General features: G+C 37.2%; 1 protein-coding gene across 1 annotated transcript in view; it reads right to left on the bottom strand.

Moving 5' to 3' along the window:
- The window catches only part of LOC131865151 (uncharacterized), a 63986-nt gene extending 46554 nt beyond the window's left edge, over positions 1–17432 (bottom strand). Inside the window, exons 1-2 of the mRNA XM_059215315.1 lie at positions 17307–17432; positions 16740–17090 (exon numbers count right to left, since the gene is read on the bottom strand). Of these exons, the coding sequence (XP_059071298.1) occupies positions 16740–17090; positions 17307–17432 (477 nt within the window). The remainder of the gene's footprint in view (positions 1–16739; positions 17091–17306) is intronic.
- Positions 17433–17772: the final 340 nt, after the last annotated feature.

Below are 17772 nucleotides of genomic sequence, written 5' to 3' on the forward strand. Positions count from 1 at the left end.
TCACTCTTTAATATCCATACTCACTCATGATTTTCACGATCTTCAATAAGATCTTACAATCATATATATGCAAAACCTAAGACCAAATGTATAGGTCGGCTCACTATAGATATTACATTTAAATCAATTACAAATAAGTCTTGATGCGATACAACATGTTGGCTCAATACATTTACCACATTAACCAATCAATAAAACAATCTCCATAACATGTCGTGTTGATTTGGGGTACCGGTCCATAACCTAGACCTATTTGTTGGTTAAGACAAATCTGTCAACCTGATTTGATCAATAAGAAAAACACCAAAACCAAACTTCCAATCCATGTCTTCGACATAACCAAATGATCTTCAGATGATAACAAGTCATTATCACTGTCGGTGAACAATATAACCTGTTGGTGAACACATACCGGTGGTTGTGCATAAGCCACTAACCATACCGGTGAACCATAGTGCCGATTCAATAGTAAACCAATATAACCATAGTACCAAAACAACAATGTAGACTTCCAAGAAGATAAGTGTTGACATAAATGACAAAACCAATGCAACACATGACAAAGTCATCCATAGTACCAACAATGTTATCAAAACTATTTAATTCAAATGCAATCAGTTTACCAAAAAGAGAATCAATAGTGACTTTATCACTACTTATTGACCTTAACTCTTGAATAGCATAAACTCTTATAGCATAGGTAGGTAAAAGAGTTCTTAACATCTTACTTACAACAGTGTCATCTTCAATCTTTCCTCCAACACTTTTAATACCACCGACAACCTCTTTAATCCTTTGTCCATACTGAGCTATATTTTCACCTTCCACCATTCTCATATCATCAAATTTGCCTCTAAGACTCTCTTCCTTAGCTTTTTGAACATGTTTGTCACCACCATAGACTAGTTCTAATTTCTCCCAGACTTCAGATGTAGTTTCTAATCCATGTACATCAATGTATTTAGTATCGGATAGTGCAGTTACAATAGCTTCTAGTGCTTGATTGTTTTCTTGCTGCTCCTTGAGTTGATTAGGATTTAGAGGACTGGTATGGGGGTACATATCTAGTAGTAACACGTTACCAAAGCTGAGAACCTATAACTTTGATATAAATTTTCATTCTATCTTTCCATATTGTGTAGTTGTCCTTAATAAACTTTGGACCCTCCTTCTTCATCATTTTCCTTCGGATCTTTTCGTCAAGAGGTTAACCTTCTACACACAGAGGACCAACGCTTTGATACCAATTATTATTGAGAGGGGGGGTGAATTAGTAATAACAGTTGACTTTAAAACTTTAACAACCACAAAAAACTTCTTTCAAAACAACTCATAAACAGTACTGGTAACAACTGAAATCATACTGCTAATCTGATTCATCAAATTGTTCTTCCAAGTGTTCATCAATATGCATGCAATAGAAAGATATCAAATTAACACATAATAAATCAATCAACACATGAACACCATGATTTTCATATGGAAACACAAATGGGAAAAACCATGGTGGGAATTGGTACCCACAAGATTTTTGCACTCTTTCAGAATGTGCCCTGTTAGGAGCCTAGCTAGGTTAGGAGCTTACAAATATGTCTGGTTAGGAGTAGACCCTATTAGGAGTCCCTCGGTTAAGAGATTTACCTTAGCCCTGTCTAGAGATTTACTCTGTTAGGAGTAACCTTGTGAAAGGCTTTAGAACCCAATCTATTGAGTCACTTGGTGAATGGATTTATACAATCTGGCCCGTTAGGACCTACCTGGTTAAGGGATTTTGAGTCTATTGAAACTGTTAGGGAGCAACAGATGTATGATCTGAAAATAACATTCTTGCTTGTACAGATCCTTTTCTATTCCAATTTTCTTCTCTCTTATAGACACACAAACTGGTTTAGCCACACACTCTTCCTTTGATCACCGACATAGTAAATCATCACAGACTTACCCTAAAAAGACTTTACAACTTAGTCAGTTACAAAACCCTAAGATTTACTTCATAGATCATCACAAATCTTTAAAAATCATTATAGTTTGTCATATGGATCATTACAATCAATTACAAATCAATTACAATTGTTGAATGATGACCGCACATCGATCTGATACACTTTCAAAACCTTATCTCATTATACTACACTTCGCTCATTCCCAAGAAATTCGCTCTTTGAATGCACCAAAACATCATTTAAACACTTCACACAGATTCAACCACGTCATCGCCATCTTACAAACATAATGTAATATGCCGCCAAACTCAAAATCATTACTAGTTATAAGATTTGAATACCGATTCTTAAACCCAACTAAAACCCTATAGAAAATACATCAAAGCATTACCAACATGACTTTTGGTAGCCAAAACATGATGCGATTTCAAGCATAACCTCATTACAATCTTACCAACACATATTCCAAACCACAACACCAAATTCTTCATCAATCTCAAGATCCAATTACTTAAGCATAACACAGTTTCACATTTATCGGTTAAAGTCCTATTTGCCAGTTAACTTTCAAAACCATTCCATAGCTTTCCGGTCAATCATAGACGACTTAGATAACATGATAAAACAATGGAACCATAGTTTCCATCAATGACAACACAAATTGATCATCAAGTCATCAAACAACATCTCAACCATATCATCACCAACAGTCCTTATACTGATTCATCAATATCATTACATTATCAGTTATGCCAATATGCCAACACCCATATGACCCCTAATGTCACCATATGACCCCTTAGGACACTATATTACATCCTAAGGTGTCATATGGTGTCCTAAAGGGTCATATGGTGTTCTACCATGCGTGTGGGCCTTTAGGACACCATATGACCCCTAACGATACCATATGACCCCTTAAGACACCATATGACCCGTTAGGCTCATATATTGTTGTCTTAATGGGTCATATGGTATCCTAAGGGTTCATATGGTGTCCTAATGGGTCATATGGTGTACAAATACATGTGTGGCCCTTGTGGACCCCATATGACCCCAAACAACACCATATGATCCCTTAGGACATTATGATGTCATAAGGGGTCATATGGTGTTCTAACATATGTGTGGCCCCTTAGGACCCCATATGACCCCTAACAACACCATACGACCCCTTAAGACACCATATGATCCCTAATGACTATATGACCCCTTTTAACATCCTAGTACATGACATGACCTCTTAGGACACCATATGACATCCTAAGGAGTCATATGGTGTCCTAAGAGATCATATGGTGTTCTAACTATTGGGATCCAAGAACACTAAGAGGGGGGTGAATCAGTGTTCTGCCAGAATGATTAAATTTAACCTTATTAACACAACAACTCAACAACCGGTAAACATAAAAGCATATCAATAATTAATAATGCAACCACACAGATCAACACCATAACACCATAAATTTATATGTGGAAAACCTCAATGAGGTAAAACCATGGTGGGATTGGAGACCCACAATATCTATCCTCTGATCAGATGAATAAATATTACAATAAGGGGCCTGCACATGCAAGAAGGCCAATAGCCTAGAGCACACTGCTCACCATAAAAGGAGTCTCACTGACTACAAAAAACATTGGACTACAATATGAAATGAAGATTGAACAGCAAGTGTAGCATCTCCTATGTCTGGGTACAATTCCGATTTAAGCTCAATGTTGAAGGTCTTAAACCTCTTACACAAACCCAGTTTGATCACCTATGATTGACCAAACCTTTTGCATATGATTATAAATTTATTCGCACACAGATAATCCCATAACTATCATCCCATACCATGATCTACAAAGAGATCTTACATCATATTTATACCAACCCGAGACCTAAACAATTAGGTCAGCCACCTAAAATATAATATAATAAATCCATTACATAAATCCGCAAACCAATGATAATCCAAGTTAGCCTAAGACCAAAACAATATTAACCAAAGAATAAATCCAACTGGTAACGCATCAGGAGCATCCACCAACACGTTACATAAACTGGTCCATAGCCTAGCAGAATAAGATAGAATAGGTCCGGTGCTAAATGCAAACACCATCAATAAATTGGAACACAAACACGATAACCATCAACATCCTGATAAACTTGTAGAAGCCACACCAACACCACTTATCGAATCCATGAAAAGATCTTCAATGAAGCTCAGCAGGTAGAACCCTTACCAGTAACCAAAAGTCTCACTAGAACATATGATAGATTCCGGATCACCAAATCCTGAACCAACTGAATGTGACATGCATCTAAATAACATGAATGACCAAACCAAACTAATTCTACCAATCAGAACATACCAGAGTCAAATATCCTGATCATCATCAAAGTCCAACCACTCTACCAAAACTGGGTAGACAACAAAACAACTAGTGTTGACATCAATGACAAACATCAATGCAACACATAATCAATTCCTTCAAATTGCCAACAATCTCCTGCTTTAGCATTGATGGCAACACTAGATGTGAAAAATATCCAAGTGCCAAGAAGTGCCAAACAAGTCTCCCCAATGGAAGACAACCAACAATCTCCCACAAATGATATATCAATAATGTTTTGAAACAATTATATCTATACCAATTAACCATCCATAGAACTGAACCAAACTCCCCCAATGGGATACAAAAATTCTGAAATTATGTTCCTTCTCCTTGTGCCAACAATCTCCCCCTTAGATTGATATCTCTGTTAAGCTTTATTTTTCACATGTATATCTCTCCCCCTTTGATATCAATGCCATAAATCTGACATAAACATCAAAGAAAAATCATAAAACCTTTGAACCATACAACTGACTACTCCCCCTGAGTAGTAGCATCATCTCATCAATCCAGAATGAATGATAGTTCTGATAATGCATACTGGATTGATGCCAATCTGCATCACTCAAGTTTCAACCGAAGGGGTAGAGACCCTCAATCCGTCTCTAAAATACTCAAATGATTCCTTGGGCAAAGGTTTAGTGAAGATATCGACAATCTGCTCTTTAGTGTTCACATGAACCAATATGACTTCATTTGCTTCCACCTTTTCCTTCATAAAGTTATACTTGATTGATATGTGCTTTGTCTTAGAATGAAATACCATATTCTTTGATATGTCAATAGTATCAGAGTTATCATAGTGAATAACTACCGGTTCATTATAATATACCTTTATATCTTTCAACATTTGTTTCATCCATAAAACTTGTGTACATCTAGTAGCAGTAGCAACATACTCAACTTCAACAGTAGAGAGGGAAGTACATGACTATTTCTTGCTGATCCATGAAACAAGTTTCTTTCCAAGAAAGAAAACTCCATTAGATGTGATTTTTCGATTACCTATATCTCCATCCCAATCCGTATCTAAATATGCATGTAGTGTAAAGTCATCATAAACCATAAACCATACTCAAAAATATTTGAAGATATTTGAAAATCCTAGCAACCGGAGCAAGGATTTAACATAATTAATTCCTTCCTTCTGAAAATATCCTTTACAAACCAATCAAGCCTTTTTCCAATAACATCCAAGTCCATGTGTTGTTCTTTTCTATATGATCCAATTACTTTTCTATAGCTTATATCCAACATCCATCCTCACATGCTTCATCTACTAATGTTGGTTCAATTAAAGAAATTAAGCATACCTCATCAGCTGTCAACCTTCTCCTTGTCCAATTATCTGATCTTCTGAATGATTCAACCTTACATACCTAGGAGTCTTCCGACTTTCCATTTCTTTGCTCTGATCTTTAGTTACTGCTGAATTTTTGTATACTACCGGAGTAACTGGTTCAACATTCTATTTTGGTACAGGTGTTACCAGTTCAGTTATAATCATCTCCACGTTCGATTCTCTCTCATAAGTTCTGATTTGACCTTTGTACTGCTCATCCACCTTGACATTAACACTCCACAATTCTCTGCAATTTTTTTAATAACATCTATATGCTTTTCTTTCATTTGAATAACTAAGAAATATTCCTTTATCACATCTAGAATCAAACTTCCCAATTCACTACCAAGGATTTTGAAATACTTAATTGTAGATGCATTACCAAACCATAACTCATAAAGTGACTTACCGATAACCAAACCAAATCCAAGATCGAACAAATCTTCACTGGTTAACCTTCAAACTGACTACTCTAAAATTTGAAACAGGATTTCATACCACTACTAGGGGCAATGCAAGATATGTCATCAATTTACCTCCCCTAAGGCGAATGCCTTAGATATCAGATGAGATTCCTGTCGGTGCATGAAAATTTTGCTCTACCAGTTGAGTAACCGAGGTATATGCTTCAATAGAATGAACTTCTGGGGCATTTGATTGTGTTGGTTGATCCTCAAACTTCATAACCCACTTCTTCTCATGCTCCTTACGAATATCATCAATCTTCTACTTTCCCTTCTCATCATTTCCTGTCGGTAGGTTCTTGCTTTTGTAAAATTTAGCAATATGTCCTACATTGTTGCATCTATAACAAATGACATTGTTCTTCTGAATTGCCTTACTACAACCTTGACCATTCCTCGACCTACATTGATTAGCCATATGCCCAAACTTTCCACATGCATGACATTTCACATTCATTCTATAATCTGTTGTCCTATGACCATACTTCTTGCAATTGAAACATTGAACGACACCTGAATTATTATTCTGATTGACTCTATTTCTGCATTGACTTGCCATGTGACCAAACTTATTACAAACAAATCATCTACCATTAAATTTATGTGCATTGGGTTGCCTTCTCAATGACCTCTGATTCCGGTTGTCAGGTGAATTCTCCTTATTGTTCTTCTAACAAGATGTATCATCCTGATTTGCAGTACTAGAGCTTTCACCATGCTCAAATTCAAGACCTCTAGTGTCTCCATTGTCCCTTTGATTCTTCAATAACTCATCAAGCTTAGAAGAACTAAACTTGAACTTATCGTTGTATTCATTTGTAACATCCATATCACCTCTCAGGACTGTCACCATTCTCTCCAACTCTTGGTAATTGTTCTGTGATTGCACCAATTTAGTTCTCAACACATCATTTTCATGCGCCAGCCTAATGCATTCAACAGATCTGTCTTTAAGAGATTTAGCAATATTTTCTTCATTTTTTTCTGATCTTCAATCTCCTTAGTCATCCTCATAGTTAGGGCTTACATTTCATTCTTCATGACACCATTTTCCTGACTTAGCTTCTGACATAGTTCCTTTTCTCCATCATCCTCATTTTGTAATTGATCACATAGTTCCTTCCTTTTAGCTTGTGTGGATGACAACCTCTCCTATAGAATAAAAATGAATTCCTTCATAGATCTCAGCTCATCTTGCAACTTCATGTTCCTCAACCTTTCAGCATCATAGTCCTCAAGAGCTACTTGAAGTTCCTTCCTCAAACTTATCTTCATAGATTCTGGATACAAGATCTTCCTCAAGATATTAAACTTACTCTGAGGCACTAGGATCTGATACCAATTGTTGGGATCCAAGAACACTAAGAGGGGGGAGGGGGGGGGTGAATCAATGTTCTGCCAGAATGATTAAATTTAACCTTATTAACACAACAACTCAGCAACCGGTAAACATAAAAGCATATAACAATACGTAATAATGCAACCACGCAAATGAACACCATAACACCATAGATTTATATGTGGAAAACCTCAATGAGGAAAAATCATAATGGGATTGGAGACCCACAATATCTATCCACTGATCAGATGAATAAATATTACAGTAAGGGGCCTGCACATGCAAGAAGGCCAACAACCTAGACAGTGAAAATTTTAGTGGCTAATTTCACCAATTGGCTATTTTTTAAAATTTGGGAATCAAATTTGGCTAATAAGTTCAACTTTTAAGGTGACCTAAATCACCACATTTTTATAAATTTTTTATTTTAGTGTTATTTAAATCGCCAAAGAATTTATTTAATTAATTTTTTTAACTCAAAGATTCACCACAATATTCGATACATGATTGGATCATATTCGCCAACATTTTATAATTTATTGTAGAAATCTAAATTAGTTTGCCAATAATATATCATAATTATTAGTTACTTTAGGGTTATATCAACAATCTTTAGTTGCCACCATTGATTTAAAATATAATCTAACGACCTTCATTATATTCCATGAGGTAAATTGTACCTACAAGTTGTAATACTTGCGGGGTTTAAAATTGCTTTTGAATTGTTGAACTCAATGAAAATCAATGGTCTAAAAGAATTTTTTTACCCCATGAGTATTATAAATTGCTGGTACATTTTATTTCACAAAATACAAAGATGGATATTAGATTATTTTAAGTTACTGGTAGAAACTAAATAAAGTAGAGTCTACCTCTTAACTCATTGATGATTTCCACCTTCAGGTCTTTACTTTTCTATAAAATATATATTTTTTAAATGAAAGGATTTAGAATAGTAATTAATGCATACTCTTATTATTTTCTAGGATTTGCCAATATTTTCTACCAAAAAAAATTGATATAAAAAATTAGCCAATAAGTTAATTTTTTTGTTTAAAAAAAGGAAAGATTCACCAATAAAAAATATTATTATGTAAAAATAAATAAAAAATATTCACCAAGATTTTATATAATTTTTTGACAGAGGGTTTCTTAAAGTTATCATTGAGCCTAGAGCACACTTCTCATCACAAAAGGAGTCTCACTGACTACATAAAGCATCATACTACAATCCAGAATGAAGATTGAACTACAAGTGTAGCATCTCCTATGCCTGAGTACAATTCTAGTTTAAGGTCAATGCCGAAGGTCTTAAATCTCTTACACAAACCCAATTCAATCATCTATGATCGACCAAACCTTCTGTATATGATTACAACTTTATTTGCACACAGATAATCCCATAACCATCATTCCATACCACGATCTACAAACAGATCTTACACCATATTTATACCAACCCGAGACCTAAACAATTAGGTTGGCCACCTAAGAGATAATACAATAAATCCATTACATAAATCCGCAAACCAATGATAATCCAAGTCGGCCTAATATCAAAAGAACATTAACCAAACAATAAATCCAATTGGTAATGCATCGGGAGCATCCACCAACACTTTACATAAACCAGTCCATAACCTAGCAGAATAAGATAGAATAGGTCCGGTGCTAAATACAAACACCACCAATCAACAAGAAGATGAACACGATAACCATCAACATCCTGAGAACCTTCTAGAAGTTGCACCAACACCACTTATCGAATCCATGAAAAGATCTTCAATGAAGCTCTGCTGGTAGAACCCTTACTGGTAACCAATAGGCTTACTAGACATATGATAGCTTCTGGATCACCAAATCTCAAACTAGCTGAATGTGACATGCATCTGAATAGCATGAATGACCAAACCAAACCAATTCCACCAATTAGAACATACCAGAGACAAATCTCCTGATCATCATGAAAGTCCAACCACTCTACTGGAACCCGGTAGACAAAAAAATAACTAGTGTTGACATCAATGCAACACATAATCAATTCCTCCAAATTGCCAACACTAACACGTGCGGCCCCTTAGGACCCCATATGACCCCTAGTGACACCATATGACCCCTTAGGACATCATATGATGTCTTAAAGGGTCATATGGTGTTCTAAGGGGTCATATGGTGTTCTAACATATGTGTGGCCCCTTATGACCCCATATGACCCCTAACGACACCAGCTGACCCCTTAGGACACTATATGACCCCTTAGGACAATATGATGTCCTAATGGGTCATATGGTGTCCTAACAGGTCATATGGTGTTCTAACACATGTGTGGTCCCTTAGGACCCCATACGATCCCTAATGACACAATATGACCCCTTAGGACACCATATGGCCCCTTAGAACACCACATGACCCCTTAGGACAATATGATGTCCCAAGGGGTCATATGGTGTTCTAACACATGTGTGGCCCCTTAGGACAACATATGACCCCTAATGACAACATATGACCCCTTAAGACAATATATGACTCGTAACGACACCATATTACCCCTTAGGACACTATATTCCCCTTAAGACACCATATCACCTATTAGGACATCATATGGTGTCCTAAGGGGCATACGGTGTCCTGAGGTGTCATATAGTGTCGTTAGGGGTCATATGGGGTCCTAAGGGGCCACACATCTGTTAGAACACTATATTACCCCTTAGGACACCATATGACCCCTTAGGATGTCATAGGGTGTCCTTAGGGCTCATATGATGACCTAAGGGGTCATGTTGTGTACTAGGATGTTAAAAGGGGTTAGAGGGTGTCCTGAGGGATTATATGGTGTCGTTAGGGGTCATATGGTGTCCCAAGGGGTCATATGTTGTAGTTAGGGGTCATATGGGGTCCTAAGGGGTCATATGGGGTCCTAAGGGGTCATATGGTGTCGTTAGGGGTCATATGGGGTCCTAAGGGGCCTCACATGTGTCAAAACACCATATGACCCCCTAGGACATTATATTGTCCTAAGGGTTCATATGGCGTCCGAAGGGTTCATATTGTTGTTAGGGGTCATATGGGGTCCTATGGGGCCACACATGTGTTAAAACACCATATGACCCCTTAGGAGACCATATGACCCATTAGGACATCATATGGTCTTAAGGGGTCATATGGTGTGCTAATGGGTCATATGGAGTCCTAAGGGGCCACACATGTGTTAAAACACCATTCTACCCCTTAGCAAACCATATGACCCCTTAAAACATCATATGGTGTCGTAAGGGGTCATATGTTATAGTAAGGGTTCATGTCATGTACTAGGATGTTAAAAGGGGTGATATGGTGTCGTTAGGGGTCATATGGTGTTGTTAGGGGTCATATGTTGTCCTAATGGGTCATATGGTGTCCTAAGGGGTCATATAGTGTACTAAGGGATCATTTGGTGTTATTAGGATCATATGGTGTCCCGAGGGGTCATATGGTGTCGTTAGGGGTCATATGGGGTCCTAAGAGGCCATACATGTGTTAGAACATCATATGACCTCTTTGGAAACCATATGACCCCTTAGGACATCATATTGTCCTAAGGGGTCATATGGTGTCTTAAGGGGTCATATTGTGGCATTAGGGGTTAAATGGGGTCCTAAGGGGGCACACGTGTTAGAACACCATATGACCCCTTAGGACACCATATGACCCCTTAGGACATGATATGACCCATTAGGACATCATATGGTCCTAATGGGTCACATGTTGTCCTAAGGGGTCATACAGTGTCATTAAGGATCATATGGGAACCTAAGGGGCCACACATGTGTTAGAACACCATCTGACCCCTTAGGACACCATATGACCCCTTAGGACGTGATATGGTGTCCTAAGGGGCCATATTTTATTCTAAGGGGTCGTTTCATGTACTAGGATGTTAAAAGGGGATATATGGTGTCGTTAAGGGTCATATGGTGTCGTTAGGGATCATATTGTGTCATTAGGGGTCATATTGTGTCCTAGTGGGTGATATGGTGTCTTGAGGGGTCATTTAGTGTCCTAAGGGGTCTTATGGTGTCATTAGGGATCATATGGTGTCCCTAGGGGTCATATGGTGTCATTAGGGTTCATATGGAGTCCTAAGGGGCCACACATGTGTTAGAACACCATATGACCCCTTAGGAAATAATATTAATGTAAGGAGTCATATTGTGTCTTAAGGGGTCATATTGTGTCCTAAAGGGTCATGTCATGTACTCAAATGTTAAAAGGGGTCATATGGTGTCCTAAGGGGTCATATAGTGTCCTAAGGGGTCATATGGTGTCTTGAGGGGTCATATAGTGTCTGAAGGTGTCATATGGTGTCTTAAGGGGCCACACATGTGTTAGAACACTATATGACTCCTTAAGACATCATATTGTCCTAAGGGTTGATATGGTACTTTAAGGGGTCATATGGTGTCCTAAGGGTCATGTCGTGTACTAGGATGTTAAATGGGGTCATATGGTGTCCTAAGGGGACATATGGTGTCGTTAGGGGTCATATGGGGTCCTAAGGGGCCACACATGTGTTAGAACACCATATGATCCCTTTAGACACCATATGACACATTAGGACATCATATTGTCTTAAAGGTTAATATGGTGTCCTAAGGGGTCATATGGTGTCTTCAGGGGTCATGTCATGTACTAGGATGTTAAAATGGGCCACATGGTGCTCTAAGGGGTTATATGGTATCCTAAGGGGTAATACGGTGTCCTGAGGGTTCATACAGTGTCCTAAGGTATCATATGGTGTCTTAAGGAGCCACACATGTGTTAGAACACTATATGACCCCTTAGGACATCATATTGTCCTAAATGGTCATATGGTGTCCTAAGGTGTCATATTGTGTTGTTAGGGATCATATGGGGTCCTATGGTGCCATACGTGTTTTAGAACACCATATGACCTCTTAGGACACCATATGACCCATTAGGACATCATATGGTCCTAAGGGGTCATATGGTGTCCTAAGGGGTCATATGGGGTCCTAAGGGCCCACACATGTGTTCGAACACCATATGTCTCCTTAGGACACCACATGACCCCTTAGGACATCATATGGTGTCCTAAGGGGTCAATGTTATCTTAAGGTGTCATGTCATGTACTAGGATGTTTAAAGTGGTGATATGGTGTTTCTAGGAGTCATATGGTGTCGTTATGGGTCATATGGTGTCCTAATAGATCACATGGTGTCCTGAGGGGTCATATAATGTTCTAAGGGGTCATTTGGTGTTATTAGGGATCATGTGGTATCATTGGGAATCATATGGGGTCCTAAGGGACCATACACATGTTAGAATACCATATGAACCCTTGGGACTATTGGAATCAAGGATCCAAGGAACATTGAGAGGGGGGGTTGAATTAGTGTTCTACAATTTCAACTTAGTTATCCAAATTTATAAATGACTTAATGCAGATTAAGAAAAATAAAATGCAGAAACACAAAGTAAGGAACAACAACACTATAACACCAATATTTTTACATGGAAAACCCAGTTAAGAGAAAAACCATGGTGGGATTCAAATCCACAATATTAGTATACTCTATTAGAAGCATAAAAATATTACAAAAGGGAATGCACATGCATTGAGACACACTGCCTAGAGCTCACAACTCATATTACAAATAGGGAAACAACCCTGGAAAGCTCACTACCTTACAAATGATTGCAAGAGATTACAATGAAGTTTTAACTATGAAGTAGCATCAACAAATGCCGGGATATAGTTCTAGTTAAGGACATAATACTGAATCTCACTCAATTCTGCAAACCTGCTCTGTTCTAATATTTTGCTTCAATTTGGAGCACAATTCTAATACATGCGCACAATTTCTCATACACACTTCACACACTACCACCACACATAAAAATACCCATTACAATCGATCTTGTATAGCTACATCACAAATTAAAAACCATTTCATGTTGGTTTCAATAATATGGCCCAAAAGATGAAGCGTTTAAATGAGTCTGCTCAAATCTACCTTTAAAGCATATGCAGACCAAAAAGAAATGTCCACACACATCCCACATGACAACTCATCAACCTCAAATATGCAAACAATCACCAAAATCAATCCGCAAGATCTGCATAAGCGAATCACTACACACTACGACTATTATACACTATTCATACCAAAAACATGATTACCAGATCTTCTAACTTGCACGAAACTCATCACTAGAGGCCACAATCTAGGAATTAGGCATATTAAATGACCACAAGCCTTCTCTAAAATCCGTATAAAAAAATACACAACCAAAATAATTCGCTAACAAAAAATGTTCACTATCGGATATCCTGCTCTGCTAACCAGACCTCATCGAACTCAAATAATGTTCACTCAATCTACTGGAATGATGAAAACATGAAGTCCGGATACCAAAACTAATATGAGTTTCCATCAATGACAACATCTGAACATAACTATGGTGTCTCTTGCCAACAATCTCCCCCTTTGGCATTGATGGAAACACTTAGTGAAAAATGACGAAGTGTCGGACCAAGACCAAAATATACACACTGCGACCAAAAATTTCTTTGCCAGATTCCAAAAAAAAAAAAGCTCACCCTAAGATCAACATTTTTCTCTCAACTACTCTCCCTATTTGACATCAATGGAAAAGTTAGAGTGCTAGAAACCAAAAATGCTATGTACACACAATCCTTTTATACTCACAAAAATTTAAAGATGTTAGCATAATAATTCTTCAAGGAATTTAGGTGACTATCCCAGCTTTTCTTAAGACTCTCCATAATAGTTATGAGCCCATTAAGCAAGTATGCAAGTGCCTCTACTGATCTGTGATCGGATGGCTTAGACGAGTTCATGGCAGCTTGGGCATCTTCCAATCCACTAAGCATAATATCCATCTTAGGAGTAATTGTTAGATACTTGATCAGTCCCAAAGACACTGAGAGGGGGGGTGAATCAGTGTTTAACTGGTAGATGAAATATTTAAACTTGTTTGCAACTTTATAACCCAAATTAATATACTCGTAAGTAAATAATAAATCAATAAAGAGAAACAAAAGTATAACCATCAATACACACCATAACACATATATTTTTGGTGAGGAAACCCGGTAAGGGAAAAACCTTGGTGGGATTTGTGACCCACAATATTTACTCATTGACCAATATGAATAAATATTACTTGTATAATAGGGGCCTACACATGTAGGAAGGCCAACAACCTAGAGCTCACTTCTCAACAACAAAATGGAGTCCCGCTGACTACAAATGGATGGTTAGATCCAATAATAATGTACTACTTCAAAATAGCATTTGCAATGTTGGATTCAGTACCGGTTTAGGCTCTATTTGATACCTCTACCATAAACCTTGCTTCACTCTGCTCTTCTCTTATTCGCTCATAAGATAATTACATCAAAATGCATATATAGTTCATTCGCTATCATAACATATCGCATCTCATATATCGCTTCCTTACATTACCTAATTACATTTCATAATGACCTACAAGATCTCATACATATATGAATCTTTACAATACATCATGTCGGCTATACAAATATAATTATAATACAAAACAATATTATTTCGAGTCATCTTAGAGTGTCGGTATGATCTGTTGTCGGTGTAGACTAGATGCTTGCACATGCAGGAAGGCCAACAGCCTAGAGCTCATTGCTCAACAACAAAATGGAGTCCCACTCACTACAAATGGATGGTTAGATCCAATAATAATGTACTGCTTCAAAATAACATCTACAATGCTGGATTCAGTACCGATTTAGGCTCTGTCGCATACCTCTACCATAAACCTTGCTTCCCTCTGCTCTGCTCTTATTCACTCATAAGATAATTACATCAAAATGCATATACAGTTCATTTGTTATCATAACCTATCACATCTCATATATCATTTCCTTACATTACCTAATTACATTTCATAATGACCTACAAGATCTCATACATATATGAGTCTTTACAATACATCATGTCGGCTATACAAATATAATTACAATACAAAACAATATTATTTCGAGTCGGCTTAGAGTGCTAGTATGATCTAATGTCAGTGTACACTAGATGCCGGTGTGAATAAACTTGTAGTGCTTGTCGGTGCTGGTAGATGATGTCTATTGCCGGTGTGGCCTGTGAACCATGTTACCAGTTGGTTGCCATCAATTACAACATCAACTATTCTCATATGAGTGTATAAAGCCAACAATCTCCCCATTTGGCATTGATGGCAACACTCATGAGAAAAATCCAAAAACTGATATCCAAAATTTGAAGTCCAAAAATTGATAGTGCTCCCCCTGAGAAAATGATCTCCTTATGTAGATTTTTCTCATACACTACTCACCCTTTGACATCAATGACAAAGGATGTCAAAAGAATAATAAAAAAATCAAAATTTACCCAGAAACCTGTAACCGGTTATGTAACCAAAATTAAATTAAGACCTTGCAAAAACTTAGTACTATCAGAAATTACAGTCTCTGTCTACCGGATCATACCAGTGAGATAATGTATTTGTTGCTCTGGTGATCTTTCTCCTTGAATAGATGGCTTAGACAACTCATTTCGGTGTGTTAATAAGTTGTCCAATCTAGGACGAAGCTTGTTCTTCAACTCCCAGGTTTTCACTCTCAGCCTTGCTTTCTCCCTTTCCAATTTCTCAATCTTCTCTTCATAGATTACCATTTTCTGATCCAAAAATGAAGTTCCAAAGAACCAATCATATTATCAGCTATATCATCAATTTCCTTTTGTGTTTTCCTTATTTCCTCATCAATATCCTCTGTTAGATGGTGAGGCTTACATGCTTCCCTGTACAACTCTTTGTATTCCAGAATGGTGGAATTTAGTGCCGGTAACAAAGAATCAATTTGTTCTGTACAATCTTTAATTGTCCTATCCAAGAATTCATCTTTCTCCTTATTCACTCTTTCCTTAACAGTCTCTTCATTTATTTTATCCACAGTTTGAATGTTAGAAGCAATGAATTTGGACAATGTGTCCAATTTACCTAAAGATCCATCAATATGATCAACTTTACATGCCAGCGCAATCATTTGCAAAATTGGTAAAAAATCATCAATGGCCTTAAATGCTAAGGCATTGCATTTTGTAATATTCTTTATTGAATCTAAAAGTACATCTATAACATTTGTTGGTCTATAATCCATATTAGAAGTGCTAGGCGAAGTGCTTGGTTCTACAATTGGTTTCTTTTCTTCTCTGGATGTTTTTACAATTACCTTGACCACTTCTTCTGTCTTGTCCTCAACCTTACATTCAACCTTACTTTCTATCTTACTATCTACCGGTTCAGATATATTCTGTTCATGCCCTATTTCTGTTCTAGTTTCTGCTTCTGCTTCTACTAGTATTTCAGTGTTAAGTTGAGTATCATCAGGGATGGATTCAGATTTCCTAACTTCAGCTATTTCCTTGTCCATTACAATATTAAAATCCCGAGTGGCAACATTCATTATGAATAGAATGTCTGACTTGGGATCAACATTATCTACTTTTACTTCCTCTGACTTATCTTCTCCAGGCTGACTATCTGTTTGTGTCAGTGCCTTTGAAATTATTGGTGGGGTGTCCTGTGCCGGTGTCGGTAGATTATCCTTAACCGTGATATTAGGTATACTACCAATTTTGCCTTTACCTTTATCTACCTTCTGATATACCTTAGTAAATGACTTGTCCATCTTTTTTTTGTCTTTCTCTTCTTTCTTCTCTCTCTCAACAAAAAATATGTCCCACTTATCAGTCGTTTCATCTGCAATTTCTTTAACTCTGCCAATCATAAGACTAACTTGTCGATGACCACTCACAAAAATAGTTCTATTGGCTTCAGATATAAGGTCATGAATTTCCTGTTTGGAATCAACATGATGCATAGCTAATAGAGCTTCTCCCTTTAATTTATTATCAAGTTCCATAACAAACATTCTCTTTTCTTCAAGTCTTAAGTATAAATCATTTGGTAGAACATCTATTACCTCAATAAGGACCTTCTTGTAGATATCTAGATACAAAATATTACTTTCCTCTATAGTTTCCTTATCCGAATCTTTAAAAGAATGATAAAATTTATTTACATTGCTAAGGTTACCATCTTGGGTGATTTCATTGACTAACTCTTCTAGTGAAAGAGTATCTGGTTCCTTTGGTTCAGATTTCTTCTTTGGAGTAACTTTCTTCTTAGGACCACTAGGCTCTCTTACAACCCATTGCTTCTTTCTGAGTGTCCTTGATTTCTTAGGAGATGGAGCAGGTGTC

Source organism: Cryptomeria japonica, chromosome 2, assembly GCF_030272615.1.
Source record: "Cryptomeria japonica chromosome 2, Sugi_1.0, whole genome shotgun sequence".
Classification (NCBI taxonomy): domain Eukaryota; kingdom Viridiplantae; phylum Streptophyta; class Pinopsida; order Cupressales; family Cupressaceae; genus Cryptomeria; species Cryptomeria japonica.